Source organism: Chaetodon trifascialis, chromosome 13, assembly GCF_039877785.1.
Source record: "Chaetodon trifascialis isolate fChaTrf1 chromosome 13, fChaTrf1.hap1, whole genome shotgun sequence".
NCBI lineage: Eukaryota > Metazoa > Chordata > Actinopteri > Chaetodontiformes > Chaetodontidae > Chaetodon > Chaetodon trifascialis.
The window spans coordinates 19,573,555-19,599,744 of NC_092068.1; the positions used below are offsets into that span (position 1 = coordinate 19,573,555).

At 41.5% G+C, this 26,190-nt stretch overlaps 1 protein-coding gene across 4 annotated transcripts in view; it reads right to left on the reverse strand.

The window, feature by feature from the left end:
• grid1a (glutamate receptor, ionotropic, delta 1a) overlaps positions 1–26,190 on the reverse strand; it is a 232,473-nt gene that overhangs the window by 93,451 nt on the left and 112,832 nt on the right. For all 4 annotated transcript variants that reach the window (XM_070977037.1, XM_070977036.1, XM_070977040.1 and 1 more), the window contains one exon: positions 2,844–3,128. In XM_070977037.1, the coding sequence (XP_070833138.1) occupies positions 2,844–3,128 (285 nt within the window). The remainder of the gene's footprint in view (positions 1–2,843; positions 3,129–26,190) is intronic.

The window sequence follows — 26,190 nt, forward strand, 5'->3', positions numbered from 1 at the left end:
ACAACTGAGAGCACCAGTGTGGGTGTGCGGCGCTGGTTACTGAACTTCAGCACTTCTCTGCTATCAACCGAGGCTCAGAAACTGTCAGACACCAAAGGCTGTAATCTTGTTTCCTCATTTTTTGATCCATTTGTAATTTCAGACAAATGTTCACAAATATTAAACTGTTTATTTGTTTAGTAGAACTTCTTGTATTTTCTTATACTTGAGAGTTGAAGACTTTGGCTTCTATTGCTGAATAAAATAAGGGTTTTGTTGAAAAACACGTTTATATTTCTTTAAGTATATTAAAAATATTAAAAAATACAACTCATACAAATCAAGTTTGACAAAGTAAATGCTGAGGACATTTATCAGTGTCAGTAACGTGTTAAATGACTCACTCAATTACCACACACACACACACCACTGTTTCCCACCTGGGTATAATGATGGCCATCAAAGTGTATTTGGGGACCCATTTTAGCATTTTTTTATTCTTATTTTTTATCCATCTGAGTGAATGACAGCAAATGTTCTCTGGAATTACGTCCCTCCTGTAGATGCACTGACTGTGGTGCTGTCCTGTAGACGCAGGCTTACTCACATCAATGTTTGGAAAAAGCTTGTAAGTGCACCTGGTTGGTGCCGTTGCCATTCCTTTTCGAAACTCTACATCATTAACGACAAGCCTCCTCCAACTGCGTTCACCTGCTGTGGTGAGAACTGAATTACAGGTCTAAAAGGTGAGTTGCGTTTTTGGGCGCCTTTATAAAACATACTGCTGAAAAGGAAAGCGAAGGCAGCACACAGGCAGACGGAGGCGGGGTGAGGCAAGCCAGTGTGAGAGAATTAAGTAGAATTACAGTGGTGAAAAAAGAAATAACCCACTATATCCGATAGACGAATATAACCGCAGTCCCACGTCATTCTGTGGGAAACGCTGCACACACAAACACACACCCACACATAATCCGAGTAAAACTGAGTGAACTGCTGCAGCTGTTTCTCTCTACTTGTATGTCTCACGCTCAAATTCAGCGTTCACCATCTCTTTAAATCCTAAGTAGCACCAACAGATTTGCAGACAGTATTTCTCTCAAGGCAGTGGTGTGGGTCACTGTAGTACCGCTTCAAGGCAGGCACCACGGGTATTTTGACTGTTTTGTGATGAGGATCCTAATTAGCCGCTACATTCCTTAATTAAACGAGTGCAGAGTTAAACAGTGTAACACAAGCGCAAATGTCAATGGTGCTGACTCTGTAGCACCTAATTTAGCAGACTTAAGAAGGCTATTTTGTTAGAACTAGTATTCCCATCCATTATTTCTCACCAACAGTGCCTTGTTAAACTGAGCATTCATGCGTTAGGCATAGGGTCCCTCTCACAGGACTTGTAATTTAAGGCTATAGTGTACTGTGCTGTACATAAAAAGTTTCTTATAGAACATAATTCAGTGAATGGAATAGCACAACAAAGGGTGGTAAATGCAGGAGGATGGATAGAAAGTCAGACGGGCAGCTGGCTACTCAGACAGAGGGCTAGTTAGTCAGAGAGACAGCAAGTCAATCAGAAAGACAGATAAACAGCAAGACAGCTAGCAGTCAGACAGCTAGCTACTTGCACAGACAGGGTGAATCGCTAGATAGATAGATAGATAGATAGATAGATAGATAGATAGATAGATAGATAGATAGATAGATAGATAGATAGATAGATAGATAGATAGATAGACAGACAGACAGACAGACAGACAGACAGACAGACAGACAGACAGACAGACAGACAGACAGACAGACAGACAGAAAAAAGGAAAGGTAGATAGCAAAGCAGTTTGTCAGACAGATAGATAGACAGATGCTCCTCCGTGGTGGGATTTTAATCGATCCAATGCAATGCTGATAGCGCACCTTCTACAAAGAGTGCCAATGTCAGAAACAAATCCAAGGACAGATCTCTGTAAATGTGAAACAACATATCCCACACATTCACATGGAGCACTGTGGTCGACCACAGAGCCCAAACTGTGGGGTGGAAACTTGGAAAGGGTCAGTGGGTGGCTGTACTCTCTTGAGGGCTTGTTTTACTATACACTACATCAACTGTAGTTTCCACTGTCCTGGAAAAAAATAAAAGATTTACACTCACTCCTAGTTTGCACTCTTCCAAGCGCTAAAAAGATTAGCCAGCAGTAGCAAAGTATCATCTGAGGAACGCCATTTCAGCAATATATTCTCTTCATCTCTCTGTCCTTCACTGTCTTGCCAATCACTCCTCGATCCACAGTCCTTTGCCTTTTGCCAAATGTGGGTCAGAAAAGGTCTGGTCCACGGGGAAACGTGGTGAGAATAATATAAAATGGAGAACATCTGAGAATACACAAAGCACTGCTGCGAAACACTGTCATTCTCTGGTGCCACAAATGAGCCAATTAGGCTCAAACTTGTCTCTTCATAAGGATGCCAATAATGCTGAATGAGGCGATGAGATCACGTTTTTCCCTACAGTTTATACTAACTTTGATTTATTTTTTAGCTGTGTGTATGCACAGTGTGTGTGTGTGTGTGTGTGTGTGTGTGTGTGTGTGTGTGTGTGTGTGTGTGTGGGTGTGTGTGTGGGTGTGTGTGTGTGGGAGCAGTGATGCTCTTTCATCTTACTACCTACTCAGTCTGTTCTTTCCAGCATATGAATTCTTACTGTTAATACGGCTTTACTTCAGTGGCAGTCTGATCTCCCCCTTGCCATTAGAGTTGGCTGTGGAGCATTTACATTTAAATGAAAGAACTGAGATCATCTTACGCATGAATACCATGTTTGTGAGATACATTTGACCATCAACTGCTCTATATTGGTCCCAACTCACCGTAGTCGCTCTCATAAAAGATGATGAACTTCTGCCAGTGCAGCTCTGACACAAGCGTAAGCAGGACGTCATTGATTCGAACAGGTGGACGGGCAGCCAGGGTGTAGCTCTCTCCGTCTGGGCTGGGGTTGAACTGGCAGGCAGTGCGGGGTGCACCGTCCCCGTTTCTCTGGATGAAGAGGTGAGGAATGTGCATTGCGTCTGTCAGAGACTGCAGGGCACTTGCGGCTGCACAGCCCGTGGATGTGACCAGAGCAAGGATCCCCTGGTTCATCAACTCACATGCTGGACAGAGGATAGAAAAACAGAAAGGAAAGAAGTGCGGAGACAAGGATTTGAAGAGAGTGTAAAGATGGAGGACACAGACATGTACAAAGGGACAGAGGGAAAAAAAAGAAATTAGAAAAAAATCAGAAATATGGAGAAAAAGGGGGTCGAGAAAAGAGAAGGAATGGGATAAAACATGGTTAGATATGCTTTCCCAGCCATTTCAAACGGTAATCACTTCTGACACGATTTTCATGTTAAAATCATTTTTTCATTTTTCACTGTGCAATATTCAAGAAAGTGCGCTAAACTGGGCTTAAGAATTCAAGATGGTTCTTTGTGTATCCTACTTAGGATTACATCTGAGCCTCTGCAGTTGAGAACAGATCACAGAAGAAGAGGGGGTTGGTACTGAAGTTGTATGATAATGTGCAGATGAGAGATTCAGTGGGGGGCATCCTCTAATCCTTGTCCCCAGACAAAAATGAGACAGATGATTAAAGCGAAAATGCTTGTTAGAGGTAACAGTCACTTGAAAACAGCAGATGAATGAGAGAGCTACAAGAGTCAGTGTGTGGGTCTTAGTGAAAGCACAGAACAGCGACTGAGTGGGAGGAATGTGTCACATATGAAATCAGAAGTATTTTAGCTGGATACAGAAGGTTAGATGCAAAATGATGCATCCCAGAAGTCTGAACTCAATATTGTCCTGCACACCCTTGACTCGCTCTCTCTCTTTTATGAACACATGGGGAAAATCTGCAAACCAGCCCAGATTAAGAGGGCAGACACATGCTTGTAATGTCTGTGTTTGGTCTTAACGTCCCTACATTTTTATTTACACATGTCATTTGGGAAGAATCTGCTTTAGATCCTCTTAGGTCAGGTCAGCATGTCTGGTGGGACAAAATGCCAAATGACTTTTAAGGATGAAAATGCCATCTTCGACATTATTAATATGAAGGGAATTGATGAGAAAAGCTGTTCTGTCTAAGTGGTGGTAAATATTTAATGACAGTGGGTAGACTTGAGGTTGCGGTGATCTGACATATTAGGCATTCATTATCTGCTATTCAAATTATATGACAGTTAATCAATGACCTAAAAAGATGATTCATTCAACCAAAATGACCATATGATAAGTGCATACACACAATAGCTGAGTTTTTTTTTATGCTATTCAGGTCTCGAAACATTCACCTAAAAAAAAAAATTGAAAGCTAAAACTCACCCCATCGAATCAGGCAATATTAACAAGATAGCAAAACACACACTCTCTTCAGTTACAAGATGAAAAACACAGAAACAGATAATTAGCAGCAAAGAGAAAGTGATGTGAATCCGAATGCAAAAGTTTAAATGAATAAAATTGAATTTGCATTTAATTTTAAGGCCTATCTCTGTTATGAGCTGCATAATTGTCTTCTGCAGGGAATGTCTAATTCTGCATGTGACACAGGCCGACAAACGCTGCGTTTAAAATTCAAGTCACTGTTTCTCAAACAGCAGGCCTCTTATAATTTCAACATTAACAGATAAGCGTATTGTACAAAACAGCAATTAAATATTCTCTGCATTTCATACCACGTAATTATACAGTCTTCTTCAGTGTTTGCAAAATTTAGCACAAAGCAACAGCGCTGCAGTCCCAGACTAAATTAGAGTATCATTCAAACCGTTCATACTGAGCGCTAAGAGAGACACAACAAGAACTGCACTACACGAACATCTTATATACATACACAGGTAAGTTAAATCCACACTGATACTAGAGGAGGTCTAAGAAGGAGGGGTGACGAGGGGGAGAGAAGGAAGGATGATAAGAGGGGGTGTTGAATGGAGCTATACTGGGAAAGGGTTGTGTACGTGTGTGATTCAAGGCAGAGGGGGAGGACTATTAATGTGACAAATGACGATTTCATCTGCTGACTGCAAGCACAAGACTACATTAAGGCTCTGTAAATCACAAGTACAGGGGCAACTAAATAACACTCTGAGGAAGAGCAGGGAAAGCAGGGATGTCAGGCCATCGAGGGTGATGCACTGTAGTTGTTCTAGTAGAAGTACAAGAGAAGTAGAGGGATTATTTGCAGCTTTTTGCATGAATGCTCAGGAGAGTGCAGAAAAGACAATGTTCTTCTCTAGAGCAGGAAGTGTGTTACTATTTCTGTGTGTGGGGGAGCGAGACAGAAAGAGGGACTTCAGCCACGTTTCCAACGAGCAGACCGGTTCAGTTCACCACACATTAGAGCGCTTACGAGTTTCCATTGTCAAAAGTAGTGGACAGTACCAACAGAACCTTTTCATTCAGTACCTTGCACACTGATCCCGTACTTAAAGGCGGAGCTAGAAACCCTGCAGTCCTTTAATTGTTCAGAGGGAATCGGAGCAACCAGTGTCGTCTCATCATCTGCGTTCTGATGTACTCTCCTGATTTTTTTTTTCCAGCAATCTGCCTGCAGCCTTTTCTCAAACAAAGTCTGTCTCATTGAGAAAGTAGATGAAACAAGAGATGTCCTCCATTGTGTGTGTGTGGATGAGCCAGTGAGAGAGCGGGTGGGAGAGTGACAGTGGATGCAAGTGGAGCAAAGGAAAAGGTTGTAATGAGTTGTCAATCTGGCACTAAATGTATAGTAAAGGTTACAATGGGTCAGTTAATAAATGCTGCTGCTTCTCAAGATCAAAGAAAAGTCATGTCTGCTGTTTCCCAGCTGCTGGGAAAGTGAAGGTGAAGGCCCCGCAAACAACCCCACTAGAGTTGGGCGATATCCAAATTTTGATACCGTCAAACTTTCCCCACATTTTCCCGGGGTATACGGTATTACCGTGACTAATTAAGAATCACTTTGCAGGGCAGCGTGACATGTGCGCAGTTCAGATGGTCAATGCTCACGCTAAGAAGCACCAGTCCTATCTTGTAGCATACCAGAATGACGGGGAGAAAACTCAGTTAAAAGCCTCTACCAAACATTGCCACCCAAACAAAACATAATTCATACCCCATGAAATTATATGCACATGTAATGAAAACACGAAAATAGCGCAAAGGTACTGCATCTGCTGATTTCATGACTTCACGCAAACCTCAAAAGCCCAGCATCATATGAAAGCAGAGAGTCTGATGATCACGAAGATGTCTGCCTCCTCACTGTGCGACGAAAACTCAGCGAGCTAGCAGCCAAAGAGTAGCAGAAACAAAACTTTGCTAAATCATAAATTATGTTTTACCTTTGCTGTTTTGTGGTCAAAAGTTATTTCCAGCCCAAAAACACGCTGCTAATGTCTCCTCCGATGACTCTGTGTTAGTTTGAGATCAATCACGAAGGTCCTGCTTGTTTACATAAAGAGGAGGCGGTATCTAGAGTGGAGGGAGCACTCTTCATGCGATTACCTATCTCTGGGGTTACTTACTTCTGGATCGTCGTTGGTGTTTCTATGGTGAATTTGGGCGGGTCACTGAGCTATTGAGCGATAGCAACATGAGATGGTAATAAAAATTAATCAGCAACCATTTTGACAATTGATTAACCGGAAATGGCAGACATTCTCTAGTTTAAGCTTCTCAGATGTGAAAGGATGCTGCTTTTCTATGTTTTAGATTATTTTAAATGGCATCTCTTGGGGTTTTAGACTGCTGGTTGGACAGAACATCATCTTGGGTTCTCACCAACGTAAATGGGCATTTCCACAATTTCTTTGACAATTCATAGAATAAACAAATTAACTGCAGCTATAAAATATAAGAAGACCAAATTAATTGTGATATCTTGGCATGATTAAAGTAACCAAAAAAGGCTGTTGTAAAAATGCTTGGCAGCCTTTATTTTGTGCCTGCTGCACAGTTGGTGTTTTGCAAAATTACTGCAGCACTAGACCTGTCACTGATTTCTCTCGTTTCACCATCTGTCAATGCAGGAAACTTAGAAATTTGTACTTCATCTCGCTTATCTTTATGAGATCTTCACTCCATATGCATTTTTCTTTTTTTGATCCATACCCCCTACCTCCCATCCCTTGGCCACTTACAGCAAACTGTGGCTAAAGTGCGTCTCCGGCCATTGTGGCTTCATAATGGACACCCAGGGCCCATTATACAGGAGACAGCCCGCTGACAGGAGGCAGGAGTGCTCCACAGTCATTGGCAAGGATGATAATGGTGGAATAATGATTCTTAAATGTTTCCCCTGAAGGAGAGAGGGGCAATCACTCATTTCCTGCTAGCTATTTGACATCAAGCATCATTATATAACAGCAGTTTTATGCACACACCTTAAAGGAACGAAGGATCCTTTTCCAGGATAATCCATACGAAGCATCCTAAAACTACTGATCTAATCAAATTCTATTTATTTGGAATAATTCTATAAATGCATAAACTGTGTGTATGGACGGAAGTGGATTGATGGATTTTAACAATAACTCCAGTGTAATTAAAAGCAACCAGATGCAAACAACAGCTGCTTTCTTTGGAAAGAGATTTACTCATCTATCAAGGCCATTGTGGTTGTTGTCTTCACAGTAATGGTATGGTTGATCGATGGATGATCACTTCAGCAGAGGTGGAGGAATTTTTCAACACATCTGATCATCACTGCATATCTTTAAAACCCTGATACAATTACCGTAACAACGAGATCATCTATTTTTGCTTACTTGTCAGCAAATTCAGGCACCTGATCAGGGAAGGGGCAGGGAGACTGTAAGCAAATCTTTCATGTTCCTACTCTCATAACTGAAACTGTTATAAAGGACAGCTGCCATGCAGATTTCAGCCGATCAAGAATGCAGGACTTTTCTGCATGACACCTCGCCTTATCGGACCAGTTCAGTTATGCATGGATAGTCTGGAACAAGGGAAACTTATCATCAACACACCCGGCTGAAAGAAAACATTACAACTTTGTGCCACACAATCTGTTTGCCCAATAAAACATGATGTCATCAGTGTATCTGGCCTCATTCTACCAATCTAATATGAAGGGATGAAAGAAACCACCACACCTCTGCTGTAGTGAATATTGCATAAATTGGGCCTGTCTAAGTGATTTCACAGTCTAAAAAGGACAGTCTCATTTAGTTTGCTCTGACTCAGAGCACAATCCTGGGATTCAAAGGAGACAGTCACCACTGAGATAAATGCTGCGATGTTGTCAACACCACTCTACCCTGCAGTGACAATAGTGTAACTCTGATCTAATTGAGACAGCTTGTAATATGTGATTCAGAATGAAATGCTGCCTGTTTTGTATCATCAGAGGCCACCTGAAAAGGCTTCAGTGTATTATAATCCTCCTTGTTATTTTTAGGATGAGCACCTACTTATTTCATGTAAATATGAAATCATGAGATAATGATGACATATCATCATATGTATATCTGTTAATCTTTCATCATATGGAATAAAATGTGGCCAAACAAAAGACTTCAGAGGGAAACCAATCATTGAAACAAAATCTGATTGCAATCTTTCCACAAAAAAAAAAATGTGAAAACTGACTAAACTACTGAATTTGAGCTGAAATTGTTGTCGGTGAAAAAAAAAAAAAAAGATATCGTACATCTACAGACATATTCTCTGTACTTCAGTGTATCAGCACTGAGTCATGTTCCTCCACTCTTCAACACAAACTACAACAAGAAGCGCTGAGATTGAGATACCAGGCCGCTAAATTGGTCATTGATGGTTTTCCAGCATTTGCCTGGGAAAACTGGCACAGAGTGCAGGTTTTTTTATGTTTTAGCTGGTGGAAGATTCATAAAAGCTTTAAATGATCCATATCATGCTCAGCTAAGAGGAGACCGGGTGTTATGTCATTTCCTCATTATGAATGGGCCCTTCCACTCTCCTTTTGGCAGGTTCCCACAACATAATAGCTCTTCACCACATAGAAAGGGAGAAATGGGAGAGATCAGCATTATGTGGCAGCCAGACCACAGCTTAGCTCAACATTTAAGAGTACAGCACCTCCAGTAAGAATGAATCGTCTCTCCATCGCTCTCTCATTCACTCACTCACTCACTCACTCAATCTCTGGCTCTCTTCCTTTGGAAAGATAAACATCCATGGCCCTTTTCCCCATGCCTGCACTCCTACTGTCAGACAAAGATAAGGGTTCATATCCCCGTCAATAGTATTGATGCCAAGACTGCCCATGTCATCTCAACTGTGAAGGAGTGTTTCACTGCTCTAAATTATACCCTGCAGACAACTGACAGATAGAATATCAGAAATAGACTCAGTACAGTAGATACTGTTTATATATAGAGTAGTGGACAGAATAACAACAGCGCCTGTAAGGTGCATCACAAGCCAATGCGAGAGCCCGGTAAGTTTTACCTCTGTGAAGCTTAAAATTCTGTTTTGTCCACAAAGGTGGACAGGAGTACTTCAAGACACCACCACCACAACCCTCTGAAATTAGTTGGATTGGTTCCTCTTGGGCACAGTCTTAACAAGCTTCACAAAGGTTGTATTTATTGCAGGTACTTTGTATTGATATGACATAACAGGGGCATCTAGGTGGCGTTAGAGTTTAAGATGCTGACCATGTCAAGCTGGCCAATGTTTTTCCTAGAATGGTGAGGAAGTGACCTACCCTTCTGTGCCTCTGACTGGCTAGCAGTCATTGCCTTCGTTGGTTGGGTTGGTTCGGTTTAGGCATGAGGTGGTTAGGTTAAGGCATGGATGATGACTGGTTAGGGTTAGGGTAAGAATATCAGGGTAAGCCAATCAGAGGCAGATCAGGATGGGTCATTTCTTCACCACCTTAGGAAAAAAAAGTCTTCCAGCTAGTGACATTTGTTGCATGGCATCGCACTCCAGTTCCTGCAAACTCCCTACTGTCACCTCTCAATTGAAGGGAAGAAATCCCTCCAAAAGTATTTTCATGACAGCCAATAAACAACAACAAAAAATCAATTATCAACATCAACAATCATCAACAATCAAAAATCAACAGAGAAAAAGGTGAATGACTGTTCCACACAGAAATCCTTCTATGGAACATACATACATTTTTACTCTTCAATATCCAAAATCAAATTGCCTTTTCTCCTAGACGAGGGCAAGAACTCAAAAGTCAATGGCCCCTGACTTTTAGAGGAAATCCACTTAATGTGGATACAAGCACTTTAGGACTAACAGCTGAGGTGGCTCTACTAACTTGTTAATAATTCACTGTGATGTGGCAGCATTGCAGTACACATATGTGACACGTGAGACAGCCTGTGTCTATGTAGGTGTTCTGCTACAACATTACGGACATTTAGAATTGTCTGACCTGCATCATGTAGGCCTTATTAGCCCACAGAGGACATTGCTGCTGCTTTGATTTGTGTGAAATTGAACAAATCTATAAAACAGTCATATACAGCGAACACTTGTTGTGGTTTTCTATCACTCCTCTTGTCTAAAGCTTTGTCTTACAGCTGCTGCTTTGTGTTTGTGCTCCAGAGGCTGCAATCAATCAGAAAAAATAGAGTATATCAAACATCAAAATGGTTTGTGGGTTGACAATGAGCGCCGGTTTGTTCTGTACTGCTTTCATGTCTATTCGTCTGGGTCTGTATGTTAAATATTCTTTTGAGAGCTGGTTATCATTATTCCTGACATTGGAGTTGACAAAAGAAGATAGCTGCTGTACCCTGTGAAATTTATGCTCTGGGATATTTTCCGACTGCTGGCACCCGAGGGATGCGACAGAAAAAGGCCTGCAGTCTCAGTCTCTGCAGCCTGGGAGAAGAACTTGACCTGTGCAACAGAATGTGCTCCTTATATATTTGGCAAACAAGGTAAAGAAACAAAACAGAAACAGAACTGTTACACTGGGGAGACACACCCAGTGCGTGGGTCTCAGAAAGTGAAGTGCTGAGTCACTGTTGCTGTTATTCTGGGACTGAAACTGATGCTGCTAGACAATGATATAAACAACAACACCAAAATGTGATACAACTAGCTGCCATGTCTGGCATGCCACACCAGTTTCAACTGTCGCGCAATTGGTAGTGACTTCACCCTTTCCCTGAGGCGCGGAGCTTTTGGTGTGCTTCACAAAGCACACATGGGTGAAGAGTCTCATCCTGAAACATAAAATATTACGATTTTACCTCTAATATCATATTAATGTCTCTGTTAGAGCAATAAGACAAACATCAGTCTGAAACTGCATTCGTATTAAGCCATTTAAATGCCCACCACTCTGTGTTTCCCTGTTATCTTTCCACTCCCTCTCCTTTTCCAGAGTCCTTTCGACTCTCTGTCACTTGTTCTCTCATCAACTTAGCACAACGCACAACCGCTGTTCCTTCCAGGGCTAATATGGTCAGTCTAATGTGCAGAACAGAGTCCTTTGCATACACAATGATGTGTGTATGTTTGGATTTCTTTTCTTTTCTTTTCTTTTTTTCTTGCTATTGCGAGGCTGATTAGCCCCTCTAACTATTAATATGCAGCAGGGCTCTGTTGGGACAAGGTACTCCATTGGCAGCACTGTGCTGAATGTTGAAACATGTGACTAGGGAGCCTAGTTTTTATATGGCAAACACGTGTTTGGGTTTTGTGATGATTGATTTGGATGGTGTTATCGAGAAAGATTGGCCAGCATTGTCGGAGGATAATCACGACTCATTCACTATTGGGACAGGGACAGGCTGGATGTTTGCTTGTCTGCACGAATTAGGAAACATCTCACGCTCTCTCTTGGTAATGTGTCATTTGCTCTGATATCATCTCTTTCTTGGTCTCTTTCTGTTTCTCCCTGTCTGTATATCTCACTCACTCTTACGTGTGTTTGCCTCTCACTTGCCCTCTTCATCTCACCCCACATGTTCCTTATCACAACCTGCCCTTGTTGTTCTCAGCCCATTTGCATCTCAAGCAATACCTCAAACATGCAAAATAAATACTGAAATGCCATCAGAGCATTCGGGGATGCACACTTCCTTTGTGCTACAGATGTAGAATATGAGGAGGGTGGGGGATTAAATAACATGGTTTTAATCATCTTTTATAAGGTTGTTGTTTAAAAATCAATTATACACAACAGTGGTCATCATTTGGCAGCTCACAAGAGGACCATGTCAAGAAGTAAATGAGCAAAGTCAATGTTGCTCTTTGAGCAAACTTATGCTTTTTCTATGAAAATCAGCGCAAATGGAAATGTCATGTAAAGTCTGACTTCCAACCTATCTTGTCCAGCCCCCTCCGTGACAGGGCTAATATGTGGTTTATGTGATAACTTTGTAAAGAGGTAGATGATAGGCTCAGGAGTATAACCTCTTTAAGTGCCTGAGTGATTTATAGTCCTCCCCCGACAACTCACAGATACGAGCTTCTAAATTCTTGTGGCAAACCTGGACTCACTCTAAGTCGACTCGGTTTGTCTGCAGTAGTTAATGCTTCAGCAGCAACACTGAGCCATTAGCAGCTGCTACACTGAGATGTGGTTTTGCACATCAGTGGGAAGAAGTGAATCTCTGGTGCTCAGACATCAAGAGGAAGCCACCGCTGGCAGAGTAGTACCACTGCTGGTTGTTGGTTCAAAGTGGATGGAAGGCGAATACCCTGTGGAGGGTTCCAGATAGCTCGCGCTTAAGTGTAAACGTGTCATGTGACAAAGTACTGGCAGGCAGAAATTTTCATGCAGCTGTTTGCGTTTATATATTTTTTTTGCATTGCATTTTTTTTGCAACCAAAAGCCAAGTTTCACTGACTTCTAAAAAAATATATATTTTGGTGGAGGAGGAGATTTTCTGTTGGGAATTTGTTTAGAGGAAGAGAGAATAGCACGACACAGCATACATCATGTTATGCCAATGACAACACTAAACTGGTATGCAGAGCTACAAACAGCACCAACATAGAGCAACAGAGACCAGGAACATACTTTATTTCAGGATGTTTGGTAATGTTCAAACTGTGTACCCCAACAGCACCATGCTACATGACTGCAGCAATGTAAGAATGCAGTTTTCTTTCACTAAAGCATACATGTAGGCTTTAGTCTTTACTGTAGAGGACTAGTCTCAGCTCTCCATCATACACTGCAGTGACACTGCATTCACCATATCAATGGCTTATGAGAAGCTAAGGTTTTTAATCCACTGCGCAGAGACTGTAGCTTCTACAGTATGTTGGCCATAATACTACAAATGCCGACCAGCTCCACTGAGGCTCATGTTGGCACACAAGATCACGGCCACCTGTTCCCACAGCTTGAACAAAGCCGGACATGTGGTGATATGCAAGCCTGATGGCAGATAGGTGCTCACCTACTTCACAGAATAATTCATCCAGATCCACCATTACTATAAACTGAGACCTGACTCATCATAAGGAATACCCTTCTGAAGTCTTAAATCAGCTTCATGGTTATTATTATTTTGCTGAGCTGAGCAACACATCAATGGAGATGCTGGACCTGTGTTATGTAGCTTTTGGCACTGGTACTGGAGGGTAATGAACTATCTTGTAGGTCCACAGCGCTAAAAATGCATACAGCTAAGTGCTTTAGATAGCCAAGTGCTTCAGACAAAATGGGCACATGTGACATGTAGATGTGTTCTGCCACGTAAGCTCTGCAAAACTTGGACTTGGAACTTTAATTCTGCAGCAGGTGCAGCTTTCAGCCACTTAAACTTTATTTTGGTGTGCCAGTCTGTATGATTGAGTTGCTCTGGTGCTAAATGACCCCAACTACTAAACACTTGTTGGGACCCAACTTCTCCATCACTCTTCTCCTGCTTCACACCAATCCAGTCCCAGCCTGAGCCTGCCGTGTCTTTTTCAGCCCTGGAGTCATAGTCCTGGTCATAGCAGCTGTAAATCACCTCGCTTCTGTATTCGTTGTCATCAAACTGGCCTCCGTTGGTCTTGGAGGCTGTGTTCGGTCCCAGTCTAGGAGGCTGTGAACAATGGGGCCGTTATGGTGCCACTCTCCACCAGCATTCCCCGCTGAGTGCCCCGTACCCACAGTCTGAAAACCTCCTCCTCCAGGTGGCCCAAAGCTCCCTTGCTAGTGGTATAAACCCCAACACTCCGCCGGTGCTCTGAGCTCCCATTCCAGGCAGAGTGAATCTGATAGGACCTCTAGCTGCACAGCGAAGTGAGCTAACAGTTAGCAGCAGTTAGTGATTACACTGGTGATATGCTGCCCCCTGTTTGTTTGGAAAATGAACTCAACAGGTGGCCAATTCATATAAACTGCAAAGGCAGATATTCAATAATCTACCTCTTATAAAAGGCACAGTTAAATAAATATACAGTAAATCAATAAAACAAAAGAGCTGACAAGGTGATGTCAGCTGCCTGCTTTCACAATACAGAGACAATGATGCCAGCTGGTACAACAACCACTTGGGGTGTTTAAAAGGGGCCCTGGTGGAGATTAAATAATAAAAAAGAAATAAAAGGTATATTTACATTCAATGTTACTCACCAAAAAATAATGTTTGTAGTGTTTGTAGCCAGAACTTTAACTCAACATTGTTTACATCCATGGTAAGCAGCTTGCAGTTCTTCCCTTTGTTGACACACTGCAGCATATCTTTGCATACCAGTGCACGAACCAACCACCTGATGGTTAATGTAGTAGTGTGATGACATTTGTAGGACTGCAAAACCCACGTGAGCACATGGAGCTCCACAGAGCTATCAGAGGTCTAATCTCCACAGAGAACTTCGGTGTAGCTTCAGTCTTTATGATATGAGCCCACTCAATTTATCTTTATCATTGTTTATTTTGTTTGGTGAGTGCTGTAAAGTCTACAGGCAGTCACTACAATTTAAAAGAGGTAAACATTCATGAAACTGCAATTAACACCAGTACGGTTCTAGATGAGGGTAATGGTGTGGGCAAAAGTAAACAAACAGCAGTGAAGCAGATGGAAGACTATTTATTTAACCTCTTCTCCATTCTAAGCAATGTTTTTCTCTTAGGGGGGTCGGCTTATATAAGTCATTTGGAATGATTTAAGCAAATTGCGCATGAATTCATTAATGAAGAAGATGCAAAGTTTTTCTGTCCTTCACTTGGGGAGGAATGTAATCTGTATTCATTTCCTGTTATTATTATGCTTTAAATGCAGATCACAAGAGTCTTCCAGGTTTCAACAAGCTTTTGTTATTATGTGAAATTTACATGCACTGCTTGTGCAAAAAGATGGTTCTTTTAATGAGATCAACAGCCGGCAGCTTATCCATCATCCATTTGCTATTCAAAGTGCACACTGTAATTAAGAATGTCTGTGGTTAACTTGCCAATCACCAGATTATATGTTAAACATGAAAGTATCCATGAATGTCTGCCGTATTGTAACACCAAACTATTTAGGGCCTGTAATATGATATGAAAACACTTACAAGAGTAATTTGTAGTTTTGCCTCTGTTTGTGATAGCCATGTTGGCCTTTTGGTGGTAAGAGGCTGTTATGCTTTTTCCCTCATCTTGCACACGTTACCCTGTCCTCGCAAATAATGAGCCGGTCCCAAATTGACTGACGATTGAAAATGTATCATTCAGAACAATTCTCCAGCATATAAAGGTGATGGTTCTTTGTTTTGAAGAGCTGACTTTTCCCTAGCGCTCTGCTCCCTTCTTAGCATTAGTACTGTCCTGTTGAAAAACAAATTAGCTCATTATCCTTGGAAGGCTGGGCACATAGGAGCAGCATGCATGACGAGCCAAGCCTTTGAATGTGCCAAGCTGAAAATGTCAACATACTACCTTGAGAGTGCACATTAAACTCAGGCGGTAATGGCTGTCACAAGGCAGATCCCCATTATCAAGTCCATTAAGGTACCCCCCTCTCCCCCCACCCAAAAAAAAAAAAAAGAAAACCAGCAGCAGCTGGAAAGTTCTGAATGAGCATCTGTAGATAAATGCCAAGGTGACACACTGTGCTACTGCTGGAGGAAACATGTCAAAACATACTTTTATGTATATGTGCGGATACTCAAGGACTGCCACGTGACGCATAATTTTATCTGCTTGAAAAAACATGTGGTCATCTTAATTATAACTCCCAAGCATAATAAACAATTCAGAGTGCACTAGTGTCATGGCACCTCTTTCAAACTGTCTATCACTCACACATAGCATCATTCCTTATGTCCTTCAAAAGAAACTCTAAACAAGGCAGATAAGCATGTTTCTGTTTCTTGATTTTGAACCTCATAATTCACTAACCATTTAGTGCCAGGATGAAACTGACCTGTGTGGCACCAAGGCTACGTCAACTCAGGGAGACATGCTGCCCTTAGGTATAGCCCAAGCAGCCATTGGGTTAATTCCAGCAGTTCTTATTGTCTCAAATCCTAAATTGCAAACTACTAATCATTTCTTGAATTAGGATCCAATTTCCTAATCGTCAGCCCTTCTCTATGTTCTGCACACTAGTTTTTGTTAATTTCCTCTTTTGGGAGATGAGCAGTGAGAAGAGATACAACAAAATGCAGGAGAGAGGCTCATCATGCATGAAATGAAGCAGAGCTTTGCCCTCCGTATAGGGGCTGATACTGATGTACTCTCTGAAGGTAAAAGCCTGCTGCATTCACTCCAGTCACTTACTGCAGTCTACCACTGTGAGTTACACAGGCCTCAGAAACATACATCTTCTTTATTTGTCTTCAAGCTTTCATGGGTGTGCATACTGTCAATCTATAACATGTGGGTGCTCCCTGGCAACCACATGACAACTGTTTCCAAGTATCCAAGATGTTAGCCATATTCGTGTGCATATTGTCGTGCCTGTGTTGGCCTGCATGTGAACAGTTGTTTGGGACGTTATCAGGGCAGTACATTACCTTTGTTGGGAGGAAAGAGTATAACAAAACAAGGTACCGCAGCTTTAAAATGTACACGCCTGTACTATTCTCAAGTAACACCATGGGTTGCACAAGTGAATTAGTGGAACTGCTCTTCTTACATCACGAGATCAGTCAATATAATTATTGACCAACGCTACCATAACATACAACTTGTCAGCATATTAGAATAGCCACCACGGCGACTGACACACAACAACAACATGGATTCAGATGGGATTGTTGTGACATGATGATGTCTTTGCAGCAAATGTGGCAATATTATTTTAATTTGTAGTACACAGGTAGACGCCACAACCTCTGACATATCTTTCATCTCCCGTCAGTTATTCAGTTACTGAAGGATGTGTATTGTTAGTCACTGAATCCCCTGCATTGTTGAATGGACTGAGAAAAGAAAACAGTGTGTAGCACAAAGGGTAGCTCCATTCTGGGACCATTCTTCATTCATTTTTCAACAGGACAATAAAAGAGTAACGTTAATACAGAACTCCGATCATTATGTTGTCATTAACAGCGGGAAAGCTGACAAAGCTACAGTATGTAAGCATTAACACTTTGCGTAAAAAAACTTGATGCTACGTATTAATTGATTATAAGATACAATTTAACTCGCATAGCACTGGATAATTTCATAATGCCATACTGCATATTTTCATATATTTGATCAGTGTGTTATTGCCCTGTTCTTAATCTCTGTTAAATCTTTTGCTACAACAAAATAATCTCCAAGGGTATCAATAAAATTTCATCTAATCCGAGATTAACCTTAATGTAGTGGGTGTATCTCCAGGTACTGCTTGAAGGAACACAGAGCGACATATTTTTCGCTGTGCCAGTTCAACAGGTGGCATGGAAGACACACAGGCCCGGCCATCTGCTTGTAGATACTGAGGTAAATGTAAGCAGACAGAGAATCAAGTGGAAATATGATCTACTTTATGTAGTCCCTAAGTAAGCTGTCATACACCATAATGCATGAAGGGCGCTGGCAAAAGTAGGTCTATTACCATGTTGATAACATCAATTTGAAGTGTCAGTATGTGTGGGGTGAGCTAATACCGAGTCTAGCAAGGCTGCTCTCTCGTCTCCGCAGCCACAGGGTTTCTGCTTTGATTAAAATCACAAAACAGCCATTCTTCCATATACCTTTCGCCCCACCTCCTGCAACTATTAGATTTATTTAACACCCCCGGGATGTTTTCATTTTTGCCATGTGAGACAGGAGGTGTTGTATCTACTGGCAGAAATGTCACATGTGGTGTTGCTGGTGGCTTTTGCCCTGTTAATAATATCTGAGTAACAAGTGATATGTAATATGGGCAATATTGTATGTACCACTTAGGTTTGTACTTATCAGCTTGTTACTCCATTTACTGTACAGTTTTGGTATGAGACGCAGGTGGCCTACTGCTGAATCACTGTCTTCTGTAGTGTGCTCCAGTGATCACTGCTCTGAATGACCATGCAGACCTGAGCTGCCATCTGCTTGAGGACTCCTGCTGCTTTGTTTAGGTCTCTCAGATCTTAAAAGGTTGTACATGTGATGTTAAACCCCGCTCTTTTTATCTGTCTTCCTGCACCCCCACCTTTCCTGTCTCTGGTGTGCACTCCTTTCCCTCATTTATTCCTGTTAGGATTTGATCTCTCTACAGCCACATGCATTTCCAGTGCTTCAACAGTTTCTCCTCACAATGCAATGCAGTAGATAAATCATAACTCATTAGCTTTGCAAACTACCTCTCATAGCTAAATGCTATCCACTGCTACATCTGCTGTCTCCCTTATAGGGGCTGCATCACCTGCCAGCACAGCGGTATCATTACAGTGTTCAACTGAGAATTAATCAAGGTCTCTAGTCAGCATGCATATAATTAAGTGTATGCAGAAAATACCAGAGAGTCTCTAAATCTACACAAGTAAAATTACTGAGTGGCTATGAAGAAATCGTAGTCCTGACAGGAACTCTCAAGATCTACATGACATGAGAAGACCAGCAACATCTTTTGGGTAAAGTTTGAATGAAGTGTGTTTTATAATGATAAATGTACTGTTTCTGTAAATGCAGTCTGGTGGCTGTGGCAATGTAGCGGCTTTTTCTGGTTAAACAAAAAGGATCTTTCTCTTTAACAAAAATGCACCTCTGTAGGCAATTAATGACAATCTGAGCCTGTCAGTGGCAAGAACAAACACTTTTAGTGGACGTACACTGATGGTGCGCAAATGCCTGCAGGGTTTACTTTGCAGTTTGTTTCACAGATGCTGGCTGCAGCACTCTCACTCAATGCTGGACAATTTCAAAATTTATTATCCCCATTAGTCGTTCAGACACAAAAACAGGGGGAAATAAGGGCCATAATCACACATAACATTGGACAGCAATTTCTTCCGTTTGTCCAGGACACTGAAATCTTCTAGGATGCATGGACCAGAGCCAAAGGCCACTCAGATCAGAAATTATGGGATTTAGTTCCTCACTGCCACTCGCTGATTCCCCCCCATAGTTCTACTGGTGAAACCATCTCTCACTGGTGCTCTCTGACTGTACTTTATTCTCCAGTCCTTGGCCTCATCTCCAAGTCCCTTTTGTTCCTCAGATTTTGCCATCTCTCTCTCTCTCTCTCGCTCTCTCGCTCTCTCGCTATCTATCTGTATTGTAAATGAGTGCAACAAGCAGGCAAGCGCTCGATTTCCCACTGGCTTTGTAGTTGTTTAGCCCTGAGGTCAAAGTGAGAGTGGAGGGAGAGCAGAGTGAACCAAGCCCAAGATCAGCTGCACTCATGTACTCTCATGGGAGCTGACAGCTTAGAAGATTATTTAATTTTCATGCTCTTGCTATATACAATCAGATAAAGCACATCATTAAAAGGGGTAGTTCAACATTTTGAGACATTATTCACTCAGACTGATACCATGTCTGCATGCTAAATATTAAGCTTATAGCCAGCAGCCAGTTAGCTTAGCTGCTGTGCACAGGGGGAAGCAACCAGCGTGTCCAATGGTAAGAAAAACAAATCCACCTATAGGCACCTCTTAAGCTCACTAATTTCCATTCTATATCCAGTCCTGTCCCCTAGAAATGATACTTATTAAAAACTACTGTAATTAGCTACAGCAAACAAATTTTTGAGGGAAGCATAATGCCCAACAAATTATGTTTTGTATTAACATTATGAGGAAATGCTGTTAATAATATACCTGGCAAATCGCACAAATGTTGATACTGAACATATTTCATTTCTTTTCCACCAAAGACAATCTTGCAATGCACTATCCACTCGTAGTCACTATGGAATTATTCGACTTTTTCATGCTTATGTTTAGGCATTGACAGCACTTAGTTATGGTTCGGGAAAGATCACGGTCTGCTTGAATACGGAGAAAGTCAGCATAAGATTTTTATTAATATTTAAGTGTGCAATGTGTCAGAAATGGCCAGGACATTGTTTAAAACATTCAGAAAAGTATTATTAAACAGGAAAATAGATCCGTACACTTTCTGAATTCAAGTTTCTCTCTTTTACCAAACTAAAACTACAACAATCACCATCTCTGGTTTGCTTCTCTGAATTAGATGTGACATATTCTGGTTCAAGATGTTGCTTTTCCATGCTGGTGATGACCGACCTTCCCCCTGCTGCTTTTAGCAGTTACTCTGGTGATATGTTGCTCCCTATTTGTTTGGAGTGACCTTCAACATGTAGCCAATTCTTTGACATCATACTTTCAAGCAAAACCATGAGCTTTTCCTGGCCATAACCAAAGTGCTAGGTTTGTTGCCTAAACCTAACCACAAACAGGTGTCTGGACACGGACCCTGGACTCTGGTGTCTGGTGGCCGCATATTGCAGCAGTAAAATGCAATTCAACCAATCAATGTGCTCTTGGAGTTCAGTATAAATCTGATGGACATATTTTTGGGCACAATATCACCAATGTAAACATTTTAATTTAACATTGTAATACACTGCACCAGATGAAGAGAATACTGATATTTCTCAGCTTTGAACTTGTCCTCCACTCCATCTGAAGGTGGATAAAACAGTGCAATAAGTCTTGATCTAATGGTGAGGTGGCAGAGTGGGTTAACAAGGGGCTGATGACACACTGAGCAAGATCTGGGCTCTATCTGCAGCATTTAATGGATGGGGAATGACTGACTAGTCCATCTCTGTTAGCAATCTCACCCAAACTGATTACTGACATCCAGAGTCCTTGTTGTTGAGCACCTTTTGTGTACCTCTCAATCATGCTTGATAAGTGAAAATTAAAGTTCCCTTTGAGGGAGGGACAGCTTTCTTATATCCCCACTGCAGGCCATATGTTTTAAAGGATAACGAGCAAAAGTCAGCTGTGAAATATTTAAATGATTATATTGTATATACTGTTTTTATTGTTTTTTTTTTATATATTTTTTCGTATTATTTCCTATCTTCTATTTACGCTTCCTGACTTGCAGTATTTGCTTTCCATATTTCTTGCAATTTTTGTATGTGCTATATCTGTTGTTATGCACCGAAACATAAAGGCAAATTCCTCGTATGTGAAAACTTGCTTGACAAACCGATTCTTAACTTTTTCTCACATGTCTTTATCAAGATAAAACTGCTTTTCTAAGCTGAATATATTTTCCTTGAGCTTTGACACATTTGGAGCTAACATTCATACAGAGTAAAAAGCATTATTTGTGCTTTACTGAAATGCTGGCATTGGCACACAGCGCAGATCTGATCCAGCATCATTCACAAATACCTCTAAATGTACAAAAGTGCTTCTTTTTTTAACTCTATTGGCTTCTCTTGTTCATGTCATGTTTGTGTTGCAGTGTGTAAACCATCTGAGAATTGTGTTTATGATTATTCAAAAATTCCTCTCATGTTCTGCCTTAGGTTTCATTTTACGTCTTCTTCACTGTTATTTCATGTACCTGTTCCAAACACTTAATACACTCGTCTGGTGGGCTCAGAATCCTTAAAAAAATCCCTAAGATTTGTGCCATCATGAAATGCTCCATGCACATCTGCTGCCTATATCAGGCTCATATGTGTTTCATTCACCGCCCCTTCCATTCGTTCACTATCAATGAAAAAATCAGGTGTTTAATGCAAGTAGAACTTGGCTATCTTATCCTGTTGAGTCCCCCAGGCCTATTTGTTAGCTGTCAGTGACTATCTACCTTCATCCCTGCCCCATTGTGTTTGCTGGCTCATGCTGCCAGGAACTGGATCTGTCAAATGCCCATCCCCGCAGGGTAATAGCAGAGCTCTGCATTTTGTTAAATCGATCCTGGGAGATGCATTAAGAAAGAAATAAAGAAAAGAGTAAGAGAGCATAGATGAGAGGGAGAGCACTAAAATACCACACCAGGATGCTAGTTAGAGGGTAATGCTAAGGAGCAGGCAGACAGGTTTGGGCTGACAGAGCATGATCGATGGTGAAAATGAGACTGAAGAAGGAGGGGAGATCTCCTCGCGCAACAGATGGCTGGTAGGTGAACAGACAAGATGGGATGAGGGATGTGAAAAAAGAGAGATGAAATGAGCTGAACAAGTATGAAAACTTGCTTTCTTGAGTGGAGCTGTTGTTGCACTGACAGCAGGTAACATGTGTGATTTGACTTTGACCAACCCTGACATCTTTTCAACCAACAAGTACACACTCCCAATGAATATGCCAACAGTCGGATGCCATGCGTGTGTGCGCGTGTGTGTGTGTGTGTGTGAGAGAGAGAGAGAGAGAGAGAGAGAGAGAGAGAGAGAGAGAGAGAGAGAGAGAGAGAGAGAGAGAGAGAGAGAGAGAGAGAGAGAGAGAGAGAGAGAGAGAGAGAGAGAGAGAGAGAGAGAGAGAGATGGTCAAGGTCAAAGAAACAATTTGAAATTCAGTAGAGGAAGGAAAGGCTAGAAAATGTCAAGAGCAAAGAAAAAAAGAGACTCAGCGAAGGAGTGGCAGATGGAAGGAGGGATAACCAGAGAGAAAGAAATGTGATTGAAGTCGCATGCATTTCTGCAGCAGGGCAGCCGGATGGCAGTCTGCACCGAGGGCCATACATCCTCATTAGGAACCCTGCTGCTGCCTCAAACATACAGCAGCAGAACCACACAGAAGCACACACAAATGTTGGGAGGAGTCACATGTACAATGGCAGCTAGTTTGCTGGCAGTGGAAGTGCATTTTAAGTGGGCAAAACAGGAATAAATCTAAAAATACGTGTCAGCCATAATAAATTTTAAAACAGAAGTCACCTCCTCAGATTCTTGTCCAACCCTGTCCAGAGGGAGAGAAAATTGGAAATCCAGGGGAAGTCCAGATTTTCAGTCATAAATTATAATTATATGAGTCATAGGAAATGCCAAGCTTCCATTTGCACAGAAAAAATATTTTCCATCGTAAACACTGTCCTCTCTCTCTTCTGTACGCAGACAGACGCACACGTTCACACACTCACAGGTGCACACCCATGTGAGAAAAGATACAGAGGGCAGAAGCGCCCTTTTATCTGACAGCAGGTTTGTGGTTAGTCGAGTGATGGAAGACAGACCGGCGACCTGACAAGGACAGACAGCGACATCTCTCTCTCTCTCCTTCCCTCAAAGCTCGAGGGCATTGATAAGAGCAGCCATTTTAATTTGCTAGGTCAAAACAAATGCTTCAAGGCCCGAGTGGCAGGCCCAGGAAAACATAATGGGCTCTTGAGTACTGCACTGGCAGAAGCAGCATCATTCTATGGTGGTTTCTTATGGTCATCATTTTCTAATGGGTCCTGGGCCAAAAAATGCTAATGAACAGAATATGCCATATAATTAGTATATAAGTATGATATACTGTGGAGAATGTCATTTACAGGGGGCAAGATGCATTGCATTGTACACTCAAAGTACATTAAAGACAAAAATGAATAGTTAAGCATTTTTGGGATATACATTTATCAATTTTCTGCTGAGAGTTTAGTTGAGAAAAAAAGATTGATACTACTCTCATAGCTGGCCATTAAATACAAAGCTCCAGCCTAGAGACAATTATCTTAGCTAAGCATAAAGACTGGAAGCAGGGGGAAAGAGCTAGCCTAGTCTAAAGATAAAAACAGAAAAATTACCAACCAGCACCTCTAATCACTAACTATACCTTGTTTGTCTAATCTGTATGAGTTTGTCACTGTCAGACAAGTAAATTAGCTATTGACAACCAAGAAATATTCACAACACACACACTTACGTGCCCTTTCATCTTCTCACTGACATCCGATGGTACCCTCCCATTCAAACAACTGTGTTATATATTGCAATCTGGTACAGTAAACTGCCAATAAATACTTCAAATGGCTTTATAAAGCCTGTGGTGGTGAAGTGCTGAATTAACTTGATGGTTTAATTTAGGGGCACGGTTTCTGGCAGAGGACATATTATGTAAATGCCAACCATCATGGCAGGCCAGAAAATCATCTTCTTAGACTTGGTCTTATTCTGTTCTGGCAACTTCAACCCGCCAGCCACAGTATCATTACACAGAGCCATTACACACCACTATACAGTGACAACCATAATAGCCACAGGAACTGACTTATTACTAATGAGATAATCCTCAAGCACTTTAATATTTTGTATAAGGAAAGAAACAAGATATAAACTGTATCTTCTTGTATTAGAATAAGATAATAATAATCATACGCATATGGTACAGCTACATGTGACATCATAATGAAGCTGTAATAGCAGTAACTAGTTCAAGTACTGAAGATATTTAAACAACTCTAAAAACATCACCTTAAATCCCTCTTTGATGTTATCCATTTTTTAAAGACAACACTGAATCCTTTTCATGCTCTGCTGAATAATATCTGTCCCCTGTTGTATCTAAATATTCTCTTTCAAACACCCACAAAACCACTTTTGATATTGTCCTCCAGAAAGCTGAAATGTTCACCACAAACGGCCCTGCAATAATCTGCCAAAATGTTCTATTTCAACACACGAGCTCGGGTCTCATGATGGGCGTAGTACAAAACGTTTATACTGCGACACTGTCAAACATTTGGTCGTCTCGGTGCAAACAGGTATGTAGAAATCAATTAAAACCTTGACTTTGCACAATGAGATACTGAAAAAAACATGACTGCAGGAGCTTTGAAGTATGTCCTTAAACAGCACCATGTGTATCCACGTGCTTTGTATAAAGTAACACACCGACTGGCCACTGTGATACTACATTGTCTTCTTGGTGACGAGTTCAGTTATCTTAAAACTCATCTAGGAGTTACTGTGCTGTAAATAGGTTTTCAGTTGATCAGAAATGTGTTCAAATGTCCCAGGGTACGAAACAGAAGTAGAATTCTGCATCATGCTCTCAGCAGGGTTCACTCTCACTATGCCAAGTAAAAATATTTGCTCTGTGCACAGTATTTGGAAGGGTTATTACCCTGGAGTTGCTTCGACACATTTTCCAGCATGAACAGACTCCAAAACTGCTCCGCACGGTGCACAAGACAATAGAAGTGACAACATGTAAAGTAAGTCAGCCTAGAAAAATAGATCTCTTCAATTCTCACATGTACATGAATGCAAAGGCAATATTTAATAAAGAAGCAAATCTGCAAACAGCAAACAGAATCAATGAGGTGCTTCTATAAGACCTACTTACTGTTAACAAGAAAGACAAACACCAAGGCAAAGATGGGGTTTGTTTGCAGGAAATCTTACTCCCAGAGCTATATTAAAGACTTCCACATTGAGATAAGTATTTTGACTTACTTATACTTTCAGACCTGGATAGATGTTGCAAATTTTCAACAAGAAAAGGAGAGTAAATCTGACTCTGGCCACGTACCGAGGCCAAGAGGCAACCTCCTGGGCTGAAAATGAAGCCAACTTGGAAGTGCAAAAAACTGCAGTTCCTCAAGTGGCCATTTGAGGCTGTCTCCACAAGTGACTGAATCCCCATAGACTCCCATATTAAAATGCCCACCAGAAATAAACATGTTAACAGACTGGTACAAAAAGCAGTTTTTGTCTCTGTAGATATTTCCCTGTTCATGACAACTGCACGGGGGTGACTATGGGCATGGCCACTTTGAGTGACAGGTGTAGGTTTCAGCAGCCAGGATTCATTCGGCCCACCTGAACTTCACCCAAACTACACCTCCATTTTTGTATTAATTGGGAGTTTGGTGGAGTCAGGCACTGCCAAGATGGCAATGGCCAGAGTCAGAATGGTTCTTTGACACCTATAGGCGAAGCCACAGAGACAGCCTCCATGTTTTATACA